The 21,271-nt window shown below is 34.3% G+C and overlaps 1 protein-coding gene across 1 annotated transcript in view; it reads right to left on the bottom strand.

The window, feature by feature from the left end:
- The window catches only part of METTL15 (methyltransferase 15, mitochondrial 12S rRNA N4-cytidine), a 183,398-nt gene extending 163,743 nt beyond the window's left edge, over window positions 1-19,655 (bottom strand). The window contains exons 1-2 of the mRNA XM_069469750.1: window positions 19,543-19,655; window positions 16,322-16,608 (exon numbers count right to left, since the gene is read on the bottom strand). Coding sequence (XP_069325851.1) covers window positions 16,322-16,591 — 270 coding nt within the window. The 5' untranslated portion in view covers window positions 16,592-16,608; window positions 19,543-19,655. The remainder of the gene's footprint in view (window positions 1-16,321; window positions 16,609-19,542) is intronic.
- Between the last annotated feature and the right edge of the window lie 1,616 nt (window positions 19,656-21,271).

Here is a 21,271-nt window from a genome sequence, read left to right as displayed (position 1 = left end):
TTCAAACAGAAACACAGTGTACCATTGTCAAAAGCTGATAACAGACTGGTGTACTCGACTCCCTTAAGCTCTTGCCAACCAGCCCCTGCAGTAGTGGTGCCAGTCAGTTGGGGGAAGTCAGAATTAAATCATGAGCATAGTAGCCATCAGTTTAGCCCTTATGGTTTACTAATGTTCTAATTGTGCTGGTCAATCTCAGAGGATTATAATATTTCATTGAAACTTATTTTATTTTTTTGATATTCTAATTATTAATATGTTTATTTTAAGAATAAAATGAAAATATAAAAGACAAACAAGAATCTATTAATAAAAATAAAAGGATTTGTTCTGTAAAATCTGGATTCAGTCAAAAAGCCGCATTTAAGAAGCTAGAAGGCCACATGTAGCCTTAAGGCCATAGGTTCCCCGCCCCTGATCTGGAGATTATACTATTATTCCTGGTTAATTGTCTTTCTACTCTTAAACGTTTTTTTTACCCAACCTATACGACACCATTAATATATAAATATGGAAATTTGCTATAAGAAATGCCTGAAGAGCATTCAGTGGAAACTTACATGCAAGAAGATCCTTCGCATTTCCTTATTAGGTACAAACATTATAATTTATCAAGTAGGTAAGGAAAGATATAATCTAAAAATCACATTTAGTGTTCAAGTGGGTATTCTCTGACACTTAATTTACACGGAACACAGGCCACTCTCCAAAAAGTGATAAGCCAACTAATAGGTTCCATATTAGCCCAAGTTAATGAAGCTATAAACACATGAAAAGAAATACAGCAAAATTCAAATGAAGGACCAAAAATGGGTAGCCTCATATTTACCAAGTTGCCAGACTTTGATTTCTTTAGTGTGCTTCTATGTAAATATCTGCCAGAAGTAGTAGTGATAATACTATTACTGTAATCAGTTTGATCCATGTGGTAATGCTTATGCTTACATAAAATGACAGCAATAAAATACTTGTTTCAAATAAATTAAAGTCACTTTACATATTTAGGTTTCTAGATGAAATACAATAATGGATACATTTTGGACAAATGGGTGTTTTGGAACTTGGATAAAATATTGCTAACAATAGCAAGGGAAGAGTTAATCCTAAATATTAAGAAAATAGCCAAGTATTGAAGGTATTACAAATAATCTTTACCTTTTACTTGAGCTAGTCACAGGGCCAGGAAACAATCTTTTCCTTCAGGCCCAAGTCCTAGACTAGTAAGGGAAACAAAGTAGTGAAGTAGATTAGACTAGGCAGCCATTAATATTACAAGTTACTTTACATATCTACCAAAATGTCTTATTTCTTCTTTTCTGTCTCCCAAATTCTTTCACAGCTTTGATGCTCAATTTAAGTATTACCCAAGACTTTCTTCTGTTTGCTTTGATAATCATATCCTTTCCAAAGGGTGAAAACATCACCTGTGTGGTACATTCAATCTGCATATTTAGTTCCTATTTCTAGTCCCTCACTTCTTTTAATGGACATTACAAGGAAGGCCCCGTTTCTTCAAACTGAATTGTCCATCTTCTCATTTCTACCCCCAAGCAAGCTTCAACTATAGTAATTACATGCCAAACCTGAGGGCAAGGAAAGTATCAAGGCTCCTCATCTCCAACAGGATAAAATCCCAATTAGCATGCCTTACACTTCATTCATGTTCTGAAATTTTGCTTTCCTGAGCAAACATTGCTTTCTCATGTCTTTTGCCTCTGAACAGAGTTCTCTCTACCTAAAATTTCCTCTCTCTCATTCTTCACTTAGAAAACTCAATGTTACTTCTGAAAACTCATCAGCCTTCACCATCTCTATGAAACTCCAGGTAGAATTAATGTTTCCCTTACTATTATTCCAAAGCAATCTATACATATCTCTACTATAAAATGTTTTATTCCAGAGAGCTCTTCTACCACAAGCTGTTTCCTGTTTTGTATTCCCAGTACCTAACCTAGTGTCTGATACAAAGATGGTATAATTGTTATGGACTGAACATTTGTGTTCCCCTAAAATTCAAACGCTGAAATCCTAACCCCCAATGAGATGGTATAAGGAGGTGAGGTCTTTGAGAGGGAATTAGGTTATGAAGGTGGAGCCCTCTGTCTCTCTCCCTCCCCACCCCCCTTTCTCTGTCTCTCGGTCTCTCTCTCTCTCTCTCTCTCTGCTTTCTGCCACATGTTAGGACACAACAAGAAGACAGTCATTTACAAGCCAGGAAGCAGGTTCTCACTAGACAATCAATATGCTGGTGCCTTGATCTTATCCTATCCTTAAGAACTGGGAGAAAAAAAATGTCTGTTGTTTAAGCAACCCAGTCTATCATAATTTGCTATAGTGGCCTGACCTAAGACAGTGTTTAATGAATGTCAACTTCATCTTGTACTTTTTACCACCTAAATATGTCTCAAATCTGTGTACTCCTCTTCAACACCACAACTACTACCACTCATTGACTATTGCTGGACAAAAAAACCCCTCGTGATTGGTCTGGACCAATACATTCTTCATGGTGTAGATCTTTTTAAAAGGCAAACCTAATCATCTTGACCTCCACCTCCTTCTCCAGCCTCCTCTTTCACTACTCTCCCTTTGCACTGTCAGTTCACTCAGTGGCTTGCTGATAATCCTTCATTCTTACCATGCTCCCTCCCAGCACAGAGCCTTTTCCCTCTGAAATGTTATTTACCCTCCTCTCAACCCATTTAATTCTCTAGATTCTTTAGCTCTGTGGTTACTTCCCCCTCAGGCAAGCCTCACCAGTTTAAATCCTCCTGTTAAGAGACCTCAGAGCACCATATACTCTCTTTCATAGCAGTGGAAATTTCACATTCACTTGGATAATTACTTCATAAATGCCTGAATCCCCCACCAAACTGTAAACTCCTTAGGGACTAAGATCATATCTAATTTTGCTCCACATTTGTTTTCTAGTACTAAACACATTGCACCTGATATACAGTAGAAGCTCAATAGATATTTACTGAATACATGAGGGAATGGTCTTATTTTCACACTAAAACTAAAACTTAACGACTGTCATTTTTTCACTTCTCCCTATCCTTTCCTTTCTTCATCCAATCACTTGCTACATCTATCTCCTCAGTCTCTTTCAGCAGTTGCTTTTCATTCCTCCATTCAGTAATTATTTCAACAAATATTAATATTTATGGGGCATGTTCTATATGCCAAATACTGACCTCAGTACTGAAGATACTGTGGTAAAGAAACAGACAAACAGCCAAACTCCTATGCTAGTGTGCCATGGAGGAAGGGGGTAGGGAAGGGAATGGGAGGAGGGAGGGAAAGACAGTTAAGAAGCAAAAGAGAATGGAATATATAGCATGTCAGCGGTAAGTGCTAAGGAGAAAGAAAAAAAGCAAGGAAAAAGGATATCAAATATTGAGGGATGGTGCTTGAAATTTTGAACAGGGTGGCCAGGGAAGGTGTCCTTGAAAAGGTATTATCTGAATAAAGACCAGAAGTGAAGGAGTCAGCTATGTGGATATCTAAGGGAGGAGTATTTCAGATTTTCTGACTTAATGTGCTACCTACTTTCATCAAGAAGCTCCCCAATTTGCTTAGATTATATCTATTGAAAAATTTAGTTGAGATAACTAAATTGCTAGAGGGCATACTAAGAAATGAGCACCAGCCAAAAAGAAAAAAAGGCACCTGGAAATACAGAGCCAAGTGGAGAGTTACAGAGGGAGAAATTAAGTCACTTAGCATAGCACTGTTATATCGAACAGCATAATAAAAAATATTCAAAATTACTACCTTAAGTCAATCAAGAAAAGTTTAACTTAGATGCATATGCTCTGAAGTGAGACTAAGTTTACATTTTAGAAAGATAAAATTTTAGAAGACTTGTTATCCAAAAAACAAGTTTACAAAAGTTATAGCAATTAAAGTAGTACCTGGAATACACAATCATACTAACTCAAAATCAAACGTGTAAAAAATGGGTTTATTGTCACCTCATTTAACTAATTAATTCTTCTAATTCCCATTATCACAGAAGTACAATGAAGTTTCAAAGACCTGAAACACTGTAGTTTTGGATTTTTTTCCATATGTAATTATAAAACCAAATGTGTCAAATCAGCTAGCTTGAGTTCAAAAATTCAGAATACACTGAAAACAAAAACAAAACAAAATTTCAAAGTTTTGGATGGATATTTGTTTATCTTTATCCAATTGCAAAAGACTCAGAAATAATATAATATCAGCACAATCAAACCAGAATGGTGCCATTCTACAAATAGAAGATTTCATAGGAGTGGAGAATTTGACACTAACACCACTACTCACTCCTGGCTTTCAGAAGGCAGAGTTATCTTAAGCAAACCTTATTATATGCCCCTGATATAAATTTCTCAATGAGTTTTTAATATCTACTTCGAATAAATCTTGAAATAATTTTTTAAATTTTATATGCTATCAATCATGCCTTTAAACTCCTCAGGGGAAAGTTTAATGACTTTAAGAAAATCTGGTGGTTTCTATTACTAACATGATGTTATAAAAATAAATATAAAAACAAGAAAACATTATAAAACATTTCTCTCTCATAATTATCTCCATTCTCCCTTCTGAAAAAGCTCAGTCTGCATTTAAATGGTAAAGCAATCCCTAGCAAGAGAAGCTGGTTACATGTTCATTCATAAAGATAGTTCAATATTTTGATAGACTTAAATTAGAGAAAAATCAAGCCTTTCTACTCAAAAATGTTGGTTTCACATGTATTACTCAAGGAAGAAATCATCTTAGTGATAATATTCTGTATTGGTGGAAAAATTAAAGTATTCATATGACCATTATGAAGGTCATTTAAAATAAGGGGGTGGGAGACTAAATCAGTTTTAATTCTTTCATTATTTTGCTGTAGAGAAAAATCAAAACCATAGAGAAGGGACTAATGGCAGCTATCTGATGGAGAAAGCAGGAAAAATATATAAAGAAAGAAATTCATGGAGTTTGTTTCTCTTTTTAGTATTAACACTGTGTTCCTTCAAATCATCCTTGTACACTTTTTTATTTCCCTTGACACCACCCTTTCTATCTTCATTTCTAAGCTTCAGTCACTCAATAGCTCTATCATTTTAGCCCATACCTTTCCTTGAGCAATTTCTCTTCCTATCCTCTCATTACAAATATAAGGTTTCCTAGCAAGAGTAAGAGTTCAATCTGGGATTGAGCTCTGAAAAATCTAGTGAGCTGACCAATTAGGTGAGTCTGGATTCCTCTGTGGACTGGCATAGTCACAGTGCTCAGAAGGCTAGTGATCTATTCTCCAGAGACATGAGGCCAAACTGGCTGTCCTAAGGGATTAAGGAGCCTGGTGTAGGGCCTGAAGATCTTATGGGTGACCACTAGAACATAAGAACTAACACTTGTGTAGAGGAAAAAGGCATACTGTATAATCTGATTATTAACTAGAAGCATTCAAGCCCAACCAATGTCACTTATTATTACATGGTACCAGTAGAGCAGTAGCACTGGAGACATTTCCTCTCCTTTCTACATTTGACATGATATTTTGTACAAAATACTACTGAGATAAGTACTAATGAAAAGCACAGACAATCATACATGAAAGAGCTTCGCAAACAGTAAAATTTTATACAACAGTAAAATCTTATACAACTCTGTTGTTATTAATAGTATTCTTCCCAGTGTACATTGGCCTCAAGTGGGAAATTCTCCATCTTTATGAATATATTCAATATTCCAGTTTATTTTTTTTTGCTTGCCAGAAAGAAAAAAAAATGCACAACAAAAGAATTAGGTTTTATTTTAAAATTTAGTTATAGAGAAAAATACTATACATGACACAGAGCAAATAAATAGGTCAAGGATAAATATATGCCCAATTAGCATATAATATAATGACATCTCAAATATTAAAGACCAAACAGAGTAAACAGTTTATACAGAATGAGAAAATAAGCCACAACAAAAAATGCACATGCTTTCTAAAACAACATTCATCAAGAAAAACAAATTTTTTAAATACATCCTATATCCTGGTAAATGGCATTTGTTTCACCCAAAGGGGACAACCACTAACACCTGACCAAAAAAGAAAAAAGAAAAAAAACAGAGAGAGTTTACAGAACATTATAAGATGAGTCACCATAAGGTTTGCAACTAGGTTTATTGTAAAATAACATTTTAAGTATGCTATTTACAGCTCAGTAGTTTGTTATCTGAGGAGAAGGATTGTGGAAGAAGAGTAAAATAAAATGTTATGGAACTCACAAGGTCAAGGTACACATCCTACCACTCTTCACAAAAACAATATGGGACTTAGACGAACAATGGGAAAAGACAGAACCACTGGACCTAGCTTCTTGAAATAACTATGACTAGACTATTGATCAGGGACCAGTGCTGACCTAAATAGAGTAACCAGTACCTAGGATGACTCAGAAGAATGTGCTTTGTGAACAGAAAAACCTCATTGTTTCTCCTTTTTCTTTCTATGAGCTTCCCATATAGAATAGAACTCTGTTCTCTTCCTGGGTCATCACTATTTACTAACCAGAAAAATGGCTCTTAAATAAATTTAAAATTCAGTACATATGTATGACTTTTAAACATGAAAGAGCATCATTTTCCTCAATTATGATACTACATTATTTTTTAGTTATATTTGGACCATTGATTTTAAAGACTAATTTCTAATTTCCTTCAAAGTTGAATTTTCTGTAAATCTTAATTCTTATATTTTAGTAAACAGAATCTAGCAAAGATTCAGCTTTTGGATTACTAAAAAGACCAAACAAAAAGAAAGATAACTTAAGAACACTGGATAAACAAAAGAATTAAATAAGTTTAGTCTTATTTATTTATGTGATATCCTCTACTAATAATTTGCTTCTAAACTCTAATGAAAAGAATTATATACAGTGATAAAAATGCATTAATTCACTGATAGAAAAACAAGCATACCCTCATGGATGTTAAATTTACTAAAAAGGGTGTTATATATTCAATAAATAGTGCGATTATTAAAGATTTGAATATGAAAATATAGTTATACATATTTATGTAGTTATATACACACATCTATATACGTATACATAAAATGATTAACAATATTTTAAATGATACCCCATCTTTATGGAAAAATACACATGAATAAACTATTCATTTTATTTATAAATATTAGGTTAAGTATGAAATGTCCGATTTCCTTAAGTGCTAAATTTGATAGTTGATACCTCCGACATTTTACTTTGACACTTCTGGCTTTATTTTTATTGTGAAGGTACATCCTCAGTCTTTCAAACACATGTTTTGGCTTGTAATTACCTTTCAATATTTTTTTTTTTGAGCAATTTTTGTGAAACCAGGGATAAATCAAAAATTCATGTTATTTTCAAATATGAGTTCTGTCATGGAACCAGTGCAGCACAGGCAGCTTGAAATATTATATCAATGAAGTGTTTGGGAAGGATGTGGCTAATGAATCCACAGTATGCTGACAGTTTGAGAAGTTCCATTCTGTTGATTTTAATCTTGAAAATGAGCCATGTGGATGACCTGAGACCAAGGTGGATAATGATGAGTTGAAAGCTGTAATGGAAGCAAATCCATCTCAACCTATGCAGGAATTAGCAGCAAGGTTTGATATTATTATTCCAACAATTTTGGACCATTTGAAACAAACTGGCAAGGTAAACAGGCGGGATAGATGGGTACCATGTGAATTAAATCAGAATCAGAAGAGAAATCATCTTAAAGCTTGCCTTTCTTTGCTGTCATGACATAAAGGTGAATCATTTCTGCACTGTATTATTACATGTGATGAAAAAATGGATTCTTTTTGACAATCGCAAGAGCTTGGCACAATGGTTGGATAAAGATGAAGTGTTGAAACATGGCCCAAAACCAAACAGTCATCAAAAAAAGCTAAAGTTGTCTGCTTGGTGGTCCAACGCCAGTATTATCCACTACAGCTTCAAGAAATCCGATAAATTGATTACCATGTATGTCTACTGCAACCAGCTGGATGAAATGATGAGGATGCTTGAGATTAAGCAGTCAAGACTGGTCAATAGAGACAGACCAATGCTCTTGCAAGACAGTGCTCGACCACATATCACACAAACAACACTGCTCAAACTACTGCAGCTACACTTGGAAACTCTCTGTCATCCACCATATTCACCATACCTTACACCAACTGACTACCACTTCTTCCAGGGTTTAGACCACTTCTTGCAAAGAAAAATATTCAATTCTCAACAAGATGTGGAAAATGCCTTTCACAATTTCATCACCACTCACTGTCCAGGCTTCTTTGCTGCTGGCATAAACAAGCTACCATTAAGATGGCAAAATTGTGTCAACAGTTTAGGTGCATACTTTGATTAATTGTACTGCTTCTTGTTTGAGATATAATAAACTACACTTTTGATTCAAAATTGGACATTTCATGTTTAATGACCTAATATATATTTACTTTTAAAGTTTAAAAAATTGTTAAAAGTCCAAATAATACTTGGGGCAGACCAAGTAGCTCATTTAGCTAAAAGACCTTATTTCTTTACATATATCAAGTAAAATTTGAAAAGATAACCAAAAAAACTAAATTCTATATCAGTTTTTCACATTTCTTATAACATGATATGAACAAACACTTTATAAATAACATTATCCATATATATTCCCATTAGAGAAAATATGCTAAATTTACCAGTGGGATCCACACTCCCATACGCTCCATCCCAAGACTCTCTAAAAGGAATTTCTAAACTGGACATTTTGAGTGAGTAAGATGAAATTAACTAACACACATTAGAGTTTTGATAAACTATAATTTTTATAACAAAATAGTATATAAGAAAAATTTATTAAATGATCACATACAAGTAAGATTTAATTGTTGTCTAATTGTTTTGTATTTACTAATGTAGACTCCCTAAAAGAATACCTTAACAAGAGTATACAAAATGCTCATCACATCACCAGGCAGTGTAGACTTCCTATAAATGCTACTATTAACCCAAATAATAGATAAAAAAAATAAATATGCCATTCTTAAACTATTACATATAATAAACACAAAGCTAATCATGAAATCTAATACTAATAGGATTTTTAAATATATATTAAAGACATTCTTTAGAACTATTCATAGAAACAAATCTACAAGAAATATAGAATCTGCAACAATGAAATAAGAACAACATTCAGCATTATTTGAATGCTCTCATATCATTTCTCTATTTCTAGAAACCATAAAGTAATATGAAAAACGTGTTTTTCAAAAAGGTAATTTGCTTTTAAAATGTTTTATTGTACTACTATGTTGTTATTCTCAAGTTTTGTTATAAACCATTACTAGCTATACCGGAGAGTCTAGGTTAAGAATATTTTGAAACTCTTTTAAAATATATTAGAAATATCAAAATGATTTCCTTCTAAATCTATTAAACAAATGAAGTAACAAATTGTTGTATAGCATAAAGCCCAAGGACAGCATTATCTTCAGGTTCTAATGTGTAAATAAAAAAGCAATTAAGTTAAATCAATTCATAACACTAATAAATTATCAGTTCAATGACAGTTAAGTACTTATTGGCTTCCCACTATGAGTCAGGCACCACACTGTTGCTAGGCATACAAAGAAGAAAAAGACATCATTCCTACTGGCTTCCAATTTAGTGGCAACAAAGAAGTAATTATAATACAATGTGATACACTTCATAATTTTAAAAAGGAAAAGGTTCTGAGGTAGTAGAGAGAAGTAGAAGAGAGAATGACTAACTTTTCAAACACTTGAAGAAGGATGAGTTGACAAATCCAGATACAGAAATATGAACAAGATGTTCTCAGACCAACAAGTCATAGAGAAAAGCAAGTGCAAGGGCACAGATGCATAAAATACTATAATATGAATAGAAAACTGCATTGTGCTTGATATAAAATTCAAGAAGGAGAAATAGATCAGTGTCACACTGAGTGACATTAGGTTGGTAGCTTGAAGTGGGTAATGGTAGGAATATATATGCCATGGAAATCTGCAAACACTAAAATCAGGGTTATTGCTTTTTTAAATTCACATCCTATCCCTATCCCCAGAGCCAGATGTTAAACATTTACCAGCACAGCACTGAAAATATCATACTCCAGAGGCCACTTAAGGTGCTACATGATTTTTTAAGATAAAAACATTTTTCGAATAAAGGCAGAATGCAATGTAAAATAAAATTTTGCTTCAAAGAAATCTCTATTTTAAAAAATAAGAAATGGAAAACGCTACATCCTAAAACAGTCCATCTCATCTAAAATTCTAAGTTATTTCTTAGAGGAAAAAATGGGCTATGCCTTTGGCCCTGTACCTTAGAAAAGTTCCTAACTCTTTCAACAATTTGGGGTTACACAAATTCCTTCTGTGATCAGCCTTCAATATTTAAAGAGAGCAAACATATAGTCTCAGTATTTTCTCTTCAGTGTTTACTGGCCATTAAATATTGCAAAGATTTTCAAGTTAAACAGGTAAAATACTGCTACTGATCTTAAGGAAATTTCATTATACAGAGTATAATGCATTTTTATAAAGAAAATTATCAAAGCTGGCACCATGACAACTTCAGCAAATCTAATAATTATAAAAATTAATATTAAATGTTAGAATTTTAAAATAGGTAAGATACTTATTTTGAAATATTTATAAACCAAACCTTGCAACATTATCCTATTTGTCATCATAATCCATTTTGCATCAGTTTAGATGCCAGCTCATTTTCTCAGCCCTTGTATCTGTTTTCTCACCAGGTTTCTCCAGTTACTTGATCAGACCAGGCCTGCCACACTGAGACCAAAGTTATATGAAAGACTTGAGTGAGGGAAGCTCAGTACCCAAGGGACATTCCTTTTACTGGTGCCTCACATGTGTCCTCTGGTTTACCTTGACTTACTCTTTCACTTAAAACATCATTACGAAACCACCATGTGGCAGGCCTTGTCCTAAGCACTAGAGATATGATAATGGTAATAAGCAAGACAAACCTGTCCATGACTTCACGGAAGGCAATCTACTAGGAGAGACATCTGTTGAACAAACAATCTCACAAAAATGATAAATTACTATAGGTGCTATGAAAGAAAAGTATATGACTATATGAATGTATAATAGGGACGCCTGTCTCCTCTGAAAGTTCATAAAAAGCTCCCCTGAAAAAGTAAAATTTGAGTTAAGGCCTGACAGATGGTAATGAGGAGAATTCCTGGCAGAAGAAACAGCACTTTTTCAGTTCCAGGTATGTTGGTTCCACCTTTGCTGTCTCCCAGTATTTATTGCCTCCTGATTTTTTATCTAGCTACCAACTCTGGCCCCTTCCTAGCCCCATAATAACAGCTAATTTTATTGAGCTCAAACTACTTGGAAGATAACATTCTAAGCAATTTACATATATTAACTCATCTAATGTTCATAATAACCATAAAAGTAGATTCTATTTCCTCATTTTACAGATGAGGAATCAATCTGAGGTAAAACCATGGTAACTTAATTGACCAAAACTGCACAGCTACTGGTACTAGTCCTTGCATATCTATCATCTCCCTTATAACTTAACACTTTAGAATAAGCCCCAAGGCACCAAGCTAAATTAGCACTGCTATTGGGCAAAGAATAACAATGCTCCTATACTCTCCAAACTGCTACCATCTTAAATTAGACAGAATCATACTTATTTTTCCAGTTTTCATAAATCAGGAGTGAAAAACTGACCAACAGAGCCTAGAGTAAAATATCTTCAGGAGCAAGAAAACTCTTTTCAGAATAATTAAGACATTCATACAAAGTTATTCACCTACAGTAGTCCCCAACCTTTTTGGCATCAGGGACCAGTTTCATGGAAGACAATTTTTCCACAGATAAGAGGTGGGAGGTTGGAGAGGGTAGAGGTGTGGGAGGCATAGCTCAGGTGGCGATACACAGCCTGGTTCCTAACAGGCTACAGACCCATACCAGGCCATGGCCTAGGGGTTGGGGATCACAGACCTAGAATATGAAATAATGAAAACTAAGCAAGAAGAAGTAATTAATATTTATTTAATTTCATCTCTACCTCCCAAGGGAGAGAAAGAGGATCTTTTTACCTTAGAATTCAAACTAATAAATATTTTGTAAGTATTTGAAAAATGAATATGTAGTAAACTGGCTATAGTGCTGAAGAAATTCCCCAAATCATTATTTTCTTTAGGTGAGCACCTTTTAAATATTAAAGGAAAAAAAAACTATTAAATGACCTAGGCCTCACTTATAACTACATCTAGATATTTTTAAAATTCCTGTTATGATCAAAAGTTTCATTTGTAAATTCACTGTTGAAGGTGATGTGGAAAATAGTAATTAAGTAGGTGATTGATACAAGTGAGCGTATGACTCATAGTTTGCAAAGGAAAATGATTTTTGGGAAAAGGCTCAGGAAGAAGAGAAGCAAATAATGGATTATGGATGAAATGAAGACCTTTCCTGTCCAAGGACTGTCACCAGTTCTTTATTACTTGAAGATTAAGGGAATAGTGAATAAAGCTGTCTGCCAGACAGCAGAAAAGGTAAGAAATAACATTGTCTCTAAGTGTACCTCACATGAAAGTTTTCAGAAATAACATTCATAAAATTATACTTTCTATAAAAAGTTACTGGAAAACCCAACTCAAATCAGAACAATCAAAATGTCAAAATAAACCAACATTACATTTGTCAGGAACTTGAACAGAATGAAACAGCACTATAGGTCAAGTTGTAGAATTGTGTAATATTATGCTACTTGGTTTAAGAAAAAAGGCAGATACAATACTGATTTACTAGTAGGTGGACTGAGGCTTGTTTTTATTTGTTTGTTTTTCTATTCCATGCGTTAGTGTAAAATAAATATTTGGTTTTATTACTAGGCTTCAGTAAATTGATACAATGTGCATTGGTTTTTGGCTCCAGGAGTCAAATTCAATCCACTTAATTCACTTCCAAATTTTACTAACTGCACACCCCATATACACATACATATGTCTATACATATCTGTGTATATATATGCACATATATATATTTAAATATTCTTTTTAAAAAACTCATGGTTAGGTATGAGTTATAATTGCTATCCCGCATCTTGAATCTTTAAAAAAAATCAAGAGAATTTCATTTTGAAGTTGTATTCAACAAGAACTTTTATGCAAATTAATTTTTTAATTTACATTTTCATGCATATTTTGGAGTCCCTACTATGTGACAGCATTGATCTAGATGCTTTATAAACATAAACTCAATTAGGAATGCTGGGTTTAATTTGTTACATATATACTGTCTGAGGAGAGAGTAAATAGTATTTTTATGAAGCATCCCATGTCATATCACTCATGGCTTTTGTATAAGCAACATCCAGCCATTCTAGTGAACTTTATGCATATAGCTTAGAACTTTGTTCATGAAAACTGCCTGATCCAACTTGAAAAAAATCTCAGGAAAAAAAAACAAGGAGCCATGGCTGTGTTTGCATACACATGCACCGTTTCCTACATAAGAGATCTGAACCTAAGCAGTCCAGTTCCAGAATCTTTCCTCTTAACCACTAAACTATATGCTCTTCTATATGCTAGAAAAAGAGAGTATAACTTTTAAAATGAAAATAATTGATTTAGGTAAAGAGTAGCTTCTAGAATAAGAGATCACAGGTCTGAAGGCAGTACACTAAGTATCAGCATTAAATTACAGACATTTGTAGAAAATTTACTACAATAAAGATTTTTTTCTTTTGTGAATATACTTATCAGAAAGTTTCTAGCTTTTTCATTTTGAATATTACATCACCTAATATTGTTGTTATATCTATAGAGATTTTAAAGCATTTCATAATTTAAGACCTTATTTAATCCTGCCAGCAATACTATAAGGTAGGTGTGATGGCTAATTTCATGTGTCAATTTGGCTGGGCCACAATGTCCAGATAGGTGGTCAAATAGTATTCTAGTTGTTTCTGTGAAGGTGTTTTTTAGATGAGATTAACATTAAACTTGGTAGACTCTAAGTAAAGCAACTACTCTCCATATGGATTAGGAGGGTGGGCCTTATCCAACTAGTGAAAGGTCTTAATAAAACAAAGACTGACTCTCTGCTCAAACAAGGAATTAGGCCAGCAAACTGCCTTTGGACACAAAATAACAATTCTTCCCTGGGCCTCCAGCCTGCTAGCCAATCCTGCAGATTTTGGAATTACCAGTGCTCCACAATCTCATGAGTCAATTCCTTAAAATCTCTCATTCTCTCTCTGTCCCTCTATACACACACACACACACACACACATACACACACACACACACACACACACACGCATGGGTTTGAACTGTGTGGGCCCACTTACTTGCAAGATTTTCTTTTGTCTCCGCCACCCGAGACAGTAAGGCCAATCCCTCCTTTTCCTCCTCCTCCTCAGCCTGCTCAATGTTAAGATGATGAAGAGGAAGACCTTTATGATGATCTACTTCCACTTAATAAATAGTAAATGTATTTTCTCTTCCTTTTGATTTTCTTAACATTTTATTTTCTCTAGCTTACTTTATTGTAAGAATACAGTATGTAATACATACAACATATAAAATCTGTATTTATGTTATCAGTAAGGCTTCTGGTCCATAGTAGGCTATTAGTAATAAAGGTTCTGGAAAGTAAAAACTTATACATAGATTTTCTACTTTGTGGGGGTCATAGCCTCTCCCCCCAAGTTGTTCAAGGGTCAACTCTGTGTGTGTGTGTGTGTGTGTGTGTGTGTGTGTGTGTTTCACCTACACATTCTGTTGGTTTTCTCTGGAGAACCCTAATACAGCAAGGTAGTTCAAAACTAAGACTAAGAAAACAGGGAACAGGAATTCAGAATTCAGACCCATGTCTTTGTCTCCAGTCATTCCTGAAAAGATTATAAAATAAAATTCTCAAGAAGCTATGCTGCAATTCAGTTTTCTTGGGTTTCATTGTTATTGTTGTTGTTGTTTTGTTTTGTGTTGTTTTGAGACAGAGTCTTGCTCTGTCACCCTGGCTAGAGTGCAGTGGCGTAATCACAGCTCGCTGGGCTCAAGTGATCCTCCTGCTTCAGCTTCCCAAGGAGCTGGGAAAATAGAGCCATGCCACCAGATCTGGCTAATTTTTTCTATTTTTAGTAGAGATGGGGGTCTCACTCTCGCTCAGGCTGGTCTTGAACTCCTGACCTCAAGCAGTCCTCCCACCTCAACCTCCCAGAGTGCTAAGATTACAGGTGTGAGCAGAATTCAGTTTTCATACCATAATCATTCAGCCAGTATAATGTTCCTTTTCTTTTAAAACTGTTATTTGACAAAACTATTCAATGCTGGGGAACAATTTGTGAGATCCTCAAAAAGTACAGCATAGAGTAATTCTACTCCTAAATATATATCCAAGAGAACTGAAAACATATATCCATACAAAAACTTGTAATGCAAATGTTTATAGCAGCATCATTCACAATAGCCACAAAGTAGAAATAACATAAATGTCCATCAGTTGACAAATGGATAAACAAAATGTGGCATAACCATACAACGGAATGATTCAGCATTAAAAGGAACAACGTATAGAAACATGCTACCACATGGATGAACTGTGAAAACATGTTGAGTAAAAGAAAGCAGATACATAAGGCCACATATTGTATAAATCTATTTATATGCAATGTACAGATTAGGCAAATCCATAGAGACAAAAAATAGAATAGTGGCTGTGGGAAGAAGATCAATAGGGAGTAAACATTAATGGGTATGGGGTCTCCTACTGGGGTGATAAAAATGTTCCTGAATTAGATACATGATGGCTGTACAACCTCATGAATATAGCTGCTCCTCGACTTAATCTGGGGTTATATCACAATAAACCCATCATAAATTGAAAATACCATAAGTCAAAAATGCATTTAATACACCTGACCTACCAAACATAAGTTAGCCTCACCTACCATAAAAGTGCTCAAAACACTTACATTACCCTACAGGTGGGCAACATCATCCAACACAAAGCCTATTTTATAATGACATATGGACTATCTCATGTAATTACTGAATATTGTACTAAAAGTGAAAAACAGATCAGTTGTGTGGGTACTCAAAGTATAGTTTCTTCTGTATATTGCTTTTGCACCATTGTAAAGTTAAAAAATCGTGAGTCCAACCATCATAAGTTGGCGACCATCTATAAATTAAAGGCCACTGAATTGTACATTTTAAAATGATGAATATTATGATAGGTGAATTATATCTCAACAAATACAACGTTAAAAAATAAAAAACTAATGAACTCACCTGCCCTTTTAGTGGGGCCAAACATCGAACAACTTCATCCACCATTACTGGAATATGTAACTTAGCCATAGCTTCAGAATCTCTATCTGGAGAGCTGTGTAACTTCTGAGCTCCAGTTTGATCTGTTTGCTCCTGGGCTTCACATTCATTATATCTTCCTGCTGTAGAATGGGTGTTTTTTGGCCAGACACCTAAATTAAGTATGCCAGATTCAAACCAGCATGAAAGAAATTCTTTATATATTCTACAAAAATGTGGGTATCGAAGCATTCTGTAGGTCAACAAATCTAGAAAAAAAATTTTAAATATGGTGACTGTTGGATTTTTTTAAAAGAATATTGTAATACTTTTGAGAAAGCAAATTTATATGAAATATTTCACACACCAAAAAATAATATTAAAACTCTAGTATCTAAACATCTTAAAAAAGTGAAGGTGACTAAACTTACACAAAGCAAAGAACCTAAGAGCACCCAGAAACATAATTTAAATATAAATATAAATTTTAAATGTCATCTGATAAGCTGTAAGACCACTAATGTTTTAACCATCAGGGATATAAAAATTGATGATTCAGTCAACATTTTTCTGGAATACACTTTGAATTTTAATTAAGTCTAAAGAGTGGATTCAAGGAGTTAAAACTTTATTTGAAAAGCTATCTGGAAGACTGAAGAGATTATAAATTATTATTCTATTTTAGGTTCAGATGGTCTTTTATGTAAAGCTCTTCTGTTTTTCTCATAATGCTAAATTCTCATCTTCAATTTTAATTTCTGTGAGAGACTGTCTCTGGAAGACAACTATGCATGTACATCCAAAAAGAAATGGAGATGATCAGTCTATGAAAATCTTGCAGGTTTATCACGGATATTCTCTGACAAGATCATCTCACCACAACCCGCAACAGTGGAGTATATATTAACTTAAACAATAACTTTATAAACACTCAATTGAGCACACTTTGGCATTTCATATCCATCTTTGTTTTAATTGCCTGTCCCCTGTGTTCAAAAAACAATCAAGTAAATAATTGATTCACTCCTTGAATTTCTCATATTTATTACATTTTTTTCTGCAAGCTGTAACTCTTTAAAATGGAAAGAAAAAACTATTTATGTAAATACATTTAACAAAAAACCTTTTGAAAACATTATGCTTTTTAGCCAGTTGGTTTCAAAGCAACATTCTTGATACTACCACAGTAAATATGCAGTTATCACTATACTTTCCTCACAGACTATGACTTATTTAAGAATAAGACTCACAATTTTGTACACAAAATCAGATACACACTAGGTGCTTAATAAATGTTTTCTGGAAAAAAAATAAATAAATGGATCAATTCCAGACTCCACAAAATTAACATTTTTATCAATGCTCACTAGAAAATTTCACCTATCTTACTGACTCCACCAAAAACCACGTTCTAAAATTATTTCAAAAAACATAAATCCCACTTAAATACGTCTTTCCTTTCTTTTGCAATAAAAAGTGAACAGTAACATTGAAAAGTGGATCAGATGTAATGACAAAAACAGAAAGAAATACAAATACATAATATATAAATATAACATCCAGAAGATGTTACCTTGAGGATAATATATTAACTTTATCAAAGACATAAACCATAGAATTATGTGTGAAATGTGACACAGGAAAAATGTGGCCAAAAAAAAGCAAAAGAAATGAGAAGTAAATTTTTAGATGTTCAGCAGTAAAAATTAGCCACATTATTTAATTATGCCTTAGGTTTCCAGAGACCTTATAACAAAGAAAACTCAACTACCCTCCAACTTAGTGTTTCTAACATTTTTCAAAATAACTGCTAACATTTAGCACTTACTAAGTACCACCTACTATTCTAAGCATACTACATGTACTAACTTTTTCAATCCTTATCACAACTTTTGGAGGTAGGTATTATTATTCCCATTTTATAGATACGGAAAACAGAAGTAATTTTAGGTCACACAGCTAGAGAGTCATAAAACTAGAATTGTAACACAAGCAGTTATCCCCAAGCCCTGAAGTCTTAATCCCCACACAATAAACATAGCCCACTGGAACTATTTAGTGCACCCGTATAATTTAATGTTACTTTTGAAACATCTCCTAAGTTAGATTCAATTTTTTTTAAGGAACTCAGATCCTCTGGCTTGGCCCTGCTCTACTTGGAAATAACAGTATGCTGTAGGGTATGCAATAGAGGACATACAATGTGTAGGCCTAAATATGAAATATTGTACACTGTATGTCTATATTTTGATAATTAAAAAAAAAAAAGCAGTAGCATCCATTCCACTATAAGAATGAGAACCACACGAGGAAAAGTAGAACAGATAGAAAAAACTCTATCACTAGCATTTAATTTTTGTCTACCACACTTAATTTCTATGTAGTTATTCAACTATGGTCAGGGTATAACGACTGAAGATTTTATTATGAACTAATTGGCTACTAACTTTGGTCAACATGTAGAAAGGGCCACAAATAATTCATTTTTTTTGTGGCGGTTTCCTGGAAATACTTCCCCCAAAATGGAAAAGGACAAGCTCTAAAGGGAGTTCCCTCCTCCTTCTTTGTAGCCCAATCTCCTACCACACAACCCAGAGACCTCCTCTAGTTTTTTGGAGCCAGCCACTCTAAATGATTTAAGATTGTTCAAATTTCCTCTGGTCATAGGAAGGAAGCAGGGAGTCAGAAAAACCGAGTATGTAGCGTCCTAGGTAAGTCATTTAACTTTACCAGCAAAATTCAGTTTAAGCTGTTGAGACCACAAAATTGCCCAGATTAACCTTTCAATTGTGGGAACATAAAGGTGAGTGATGCCTATGAAGACTAATTCCTCAAGGGTGCTAACAATTAGCATCAATGCAGTCAGTTTTTACCTGCAGGGAAATTCTCTTTGAAAACGTAATTCTAAAGACCAAAAACACAACCTGGATGGAGACTGGCACCCGAATTCAGAGAAAGTGAAAGAAGTTCTAAAAAAAGAAAAGGGGGGGGGGAATACACCCTTTTGCCTAAGAATTACACTCTGACGAGGGAAAACTATTTAAAAACTTCTAAACCCAGCTTGAAGGCGTGTTGTGGAGAGGGAGCGGGAGCAGGAGCGTGTATTTCCTTTGACTCGGGCGAATCCGGCGACCCCTGGGAGTACCCCCAAAGGCGAGGTATTTTCCAAAAGAGCTCCCGGGACTCGGTCACCTTCTCCTCACCTGAGGCACGACGATTTCTCAGTTGGCCTCTAACTTGGGCCAGTGACGAAACTATGGTGCTGGAAAACCTGAATTTGCCGCGCGTCCAGGTCCCAACCCTGGGGAAAACTTGCAAGGACGGACAGATTGAACCCACGTCCGCCCCAGCAACCGAGGACCGCTTGTCTTTAGTTCCGCTGCTTCCAGCCCCCGCTGCCAAAGGGTCTTGCTGGCGCTGGAGTTTCCAAACGATATTCCTGGAGGGAATAAATAAGATTTCACCACTGCCATGTTTAAATTCACTTTTCCAAAAAGATATAAATTTTAAAAAAGACAAAAAAGTAAAATAATACAAAATAAAAAAATAAATTCACTTTCCTTTTTTTAAAAAATGTGTGAGGCAACTTTAACTCTAACTTTCCGTTTATCGTTCTCTCTTCAGTTCACTATGAACATAAATTAAATTTGTTCTAATAACGCGACATAATTATTCTCCAATTTCTAACTAGAGGTGGGAATTTCTGTCTCCTTAGCTCTATGTGTTTAGAATGTTTTGATTGTTTTTTTCTTCATTTCATTACAAAATACACCATTCTCCTTAGCCTGTCGGTTGTACTTCCTTAATATCTTGACAAACTAGAGTAGCCAGCTGGCACAGTAATGCATTGATTGTAATTTCAAATATCTCTGCTTTCACCAAATGTATAATTCTTTAAGAATACAGGCCTCATCATCTGAACACTGCCAAATGGCAAGTGTAATGCCAAATTCGAAATTAAATGAAAAGTACTTAGATTAGATGTGGAAACATCTGAGACTGGTAAGCCTTATACAATGTGGGTGTTTTTAAAAAGACAAAATTTAAAACACTTCTATTTACTTATTCACCAATGATCAATGCAATTTTACGAGAAATTGGCAAGATATGCATATTTTCAGACTACATTAATTTAGAAAGTATTTCAGAGACAACTCAATTCTGAATTGGCTTATTTATACAGTTCAAGACAAATATTTTCCATTAGGGCTTTTCTGAAAACTTCAGTTTTCTCTCAGTAAAATGAAGATAACAGTAGCTACATTTCATGGGCTGTTTTGAGAATTAAACAACATATGTAATTAATAAAATGTCTGGAATAGCAAAAGCAAATATTAATACTATATACAAGTGAATATTTGAAATACAATGTCTTCTCTATTTTATTACCAAGCCCAGCACCACACAAATAACCATTTTATTAACTAAGATTCATGTAATACAGCCTGAAATAAGTAGAAGTTTTATTGATGCTCTATCTAGTGTTTAGGAACTATAATATAACACACATAACATACAATACTCCCAATTGTCTTCACTAGGAAAGACATGTCCATAATATGGGGATTTTCGGTACATTGTTTGATTAATAATACTCTGTATTGGTTTTGTGCTATCCTATTTATAAAGTGATCTTGAATTACCAGAATATAAATTCCAAGAGGGCTGGGATTTTGACTCTATTGTGTACAATGTGTCTCTAAAATCTACAATCAATAATTACTGAGTGAATGGATACAATAATATTAATAGTAATATAAAGAACAACAATGAAATTCAAAACATACTATTAAAAATATCCAGTGAGGTTCGGTGTGGTGGCTCACGCCTGTAATCCTAGCACTTTGGGAGGCCAAGGCAGGAGGATCATTTGAGACCAGCAGTTCGAGACCAACCTGAGTGAGAACACGTCTCTACAAAAAGAAGATAGAA

This window comes from Eulemur rufifrons, chromosome 6, assembly GCF_041146395.1.
Source record: "Eulemur rufifrons isolate Redbay chromosome 6, OSU_ERuf_1, whole genome shotgun sequence".
Classification (NCBI taxonomy): Eukaryota; Metazoa; Chordata; class Mammalia; order Primates; family Lemuridae; genus Eulemur; species Eulemur rufifrons.
This window is presented reverse-complemented; position numbering and strand designations above follow the sequence as displayed.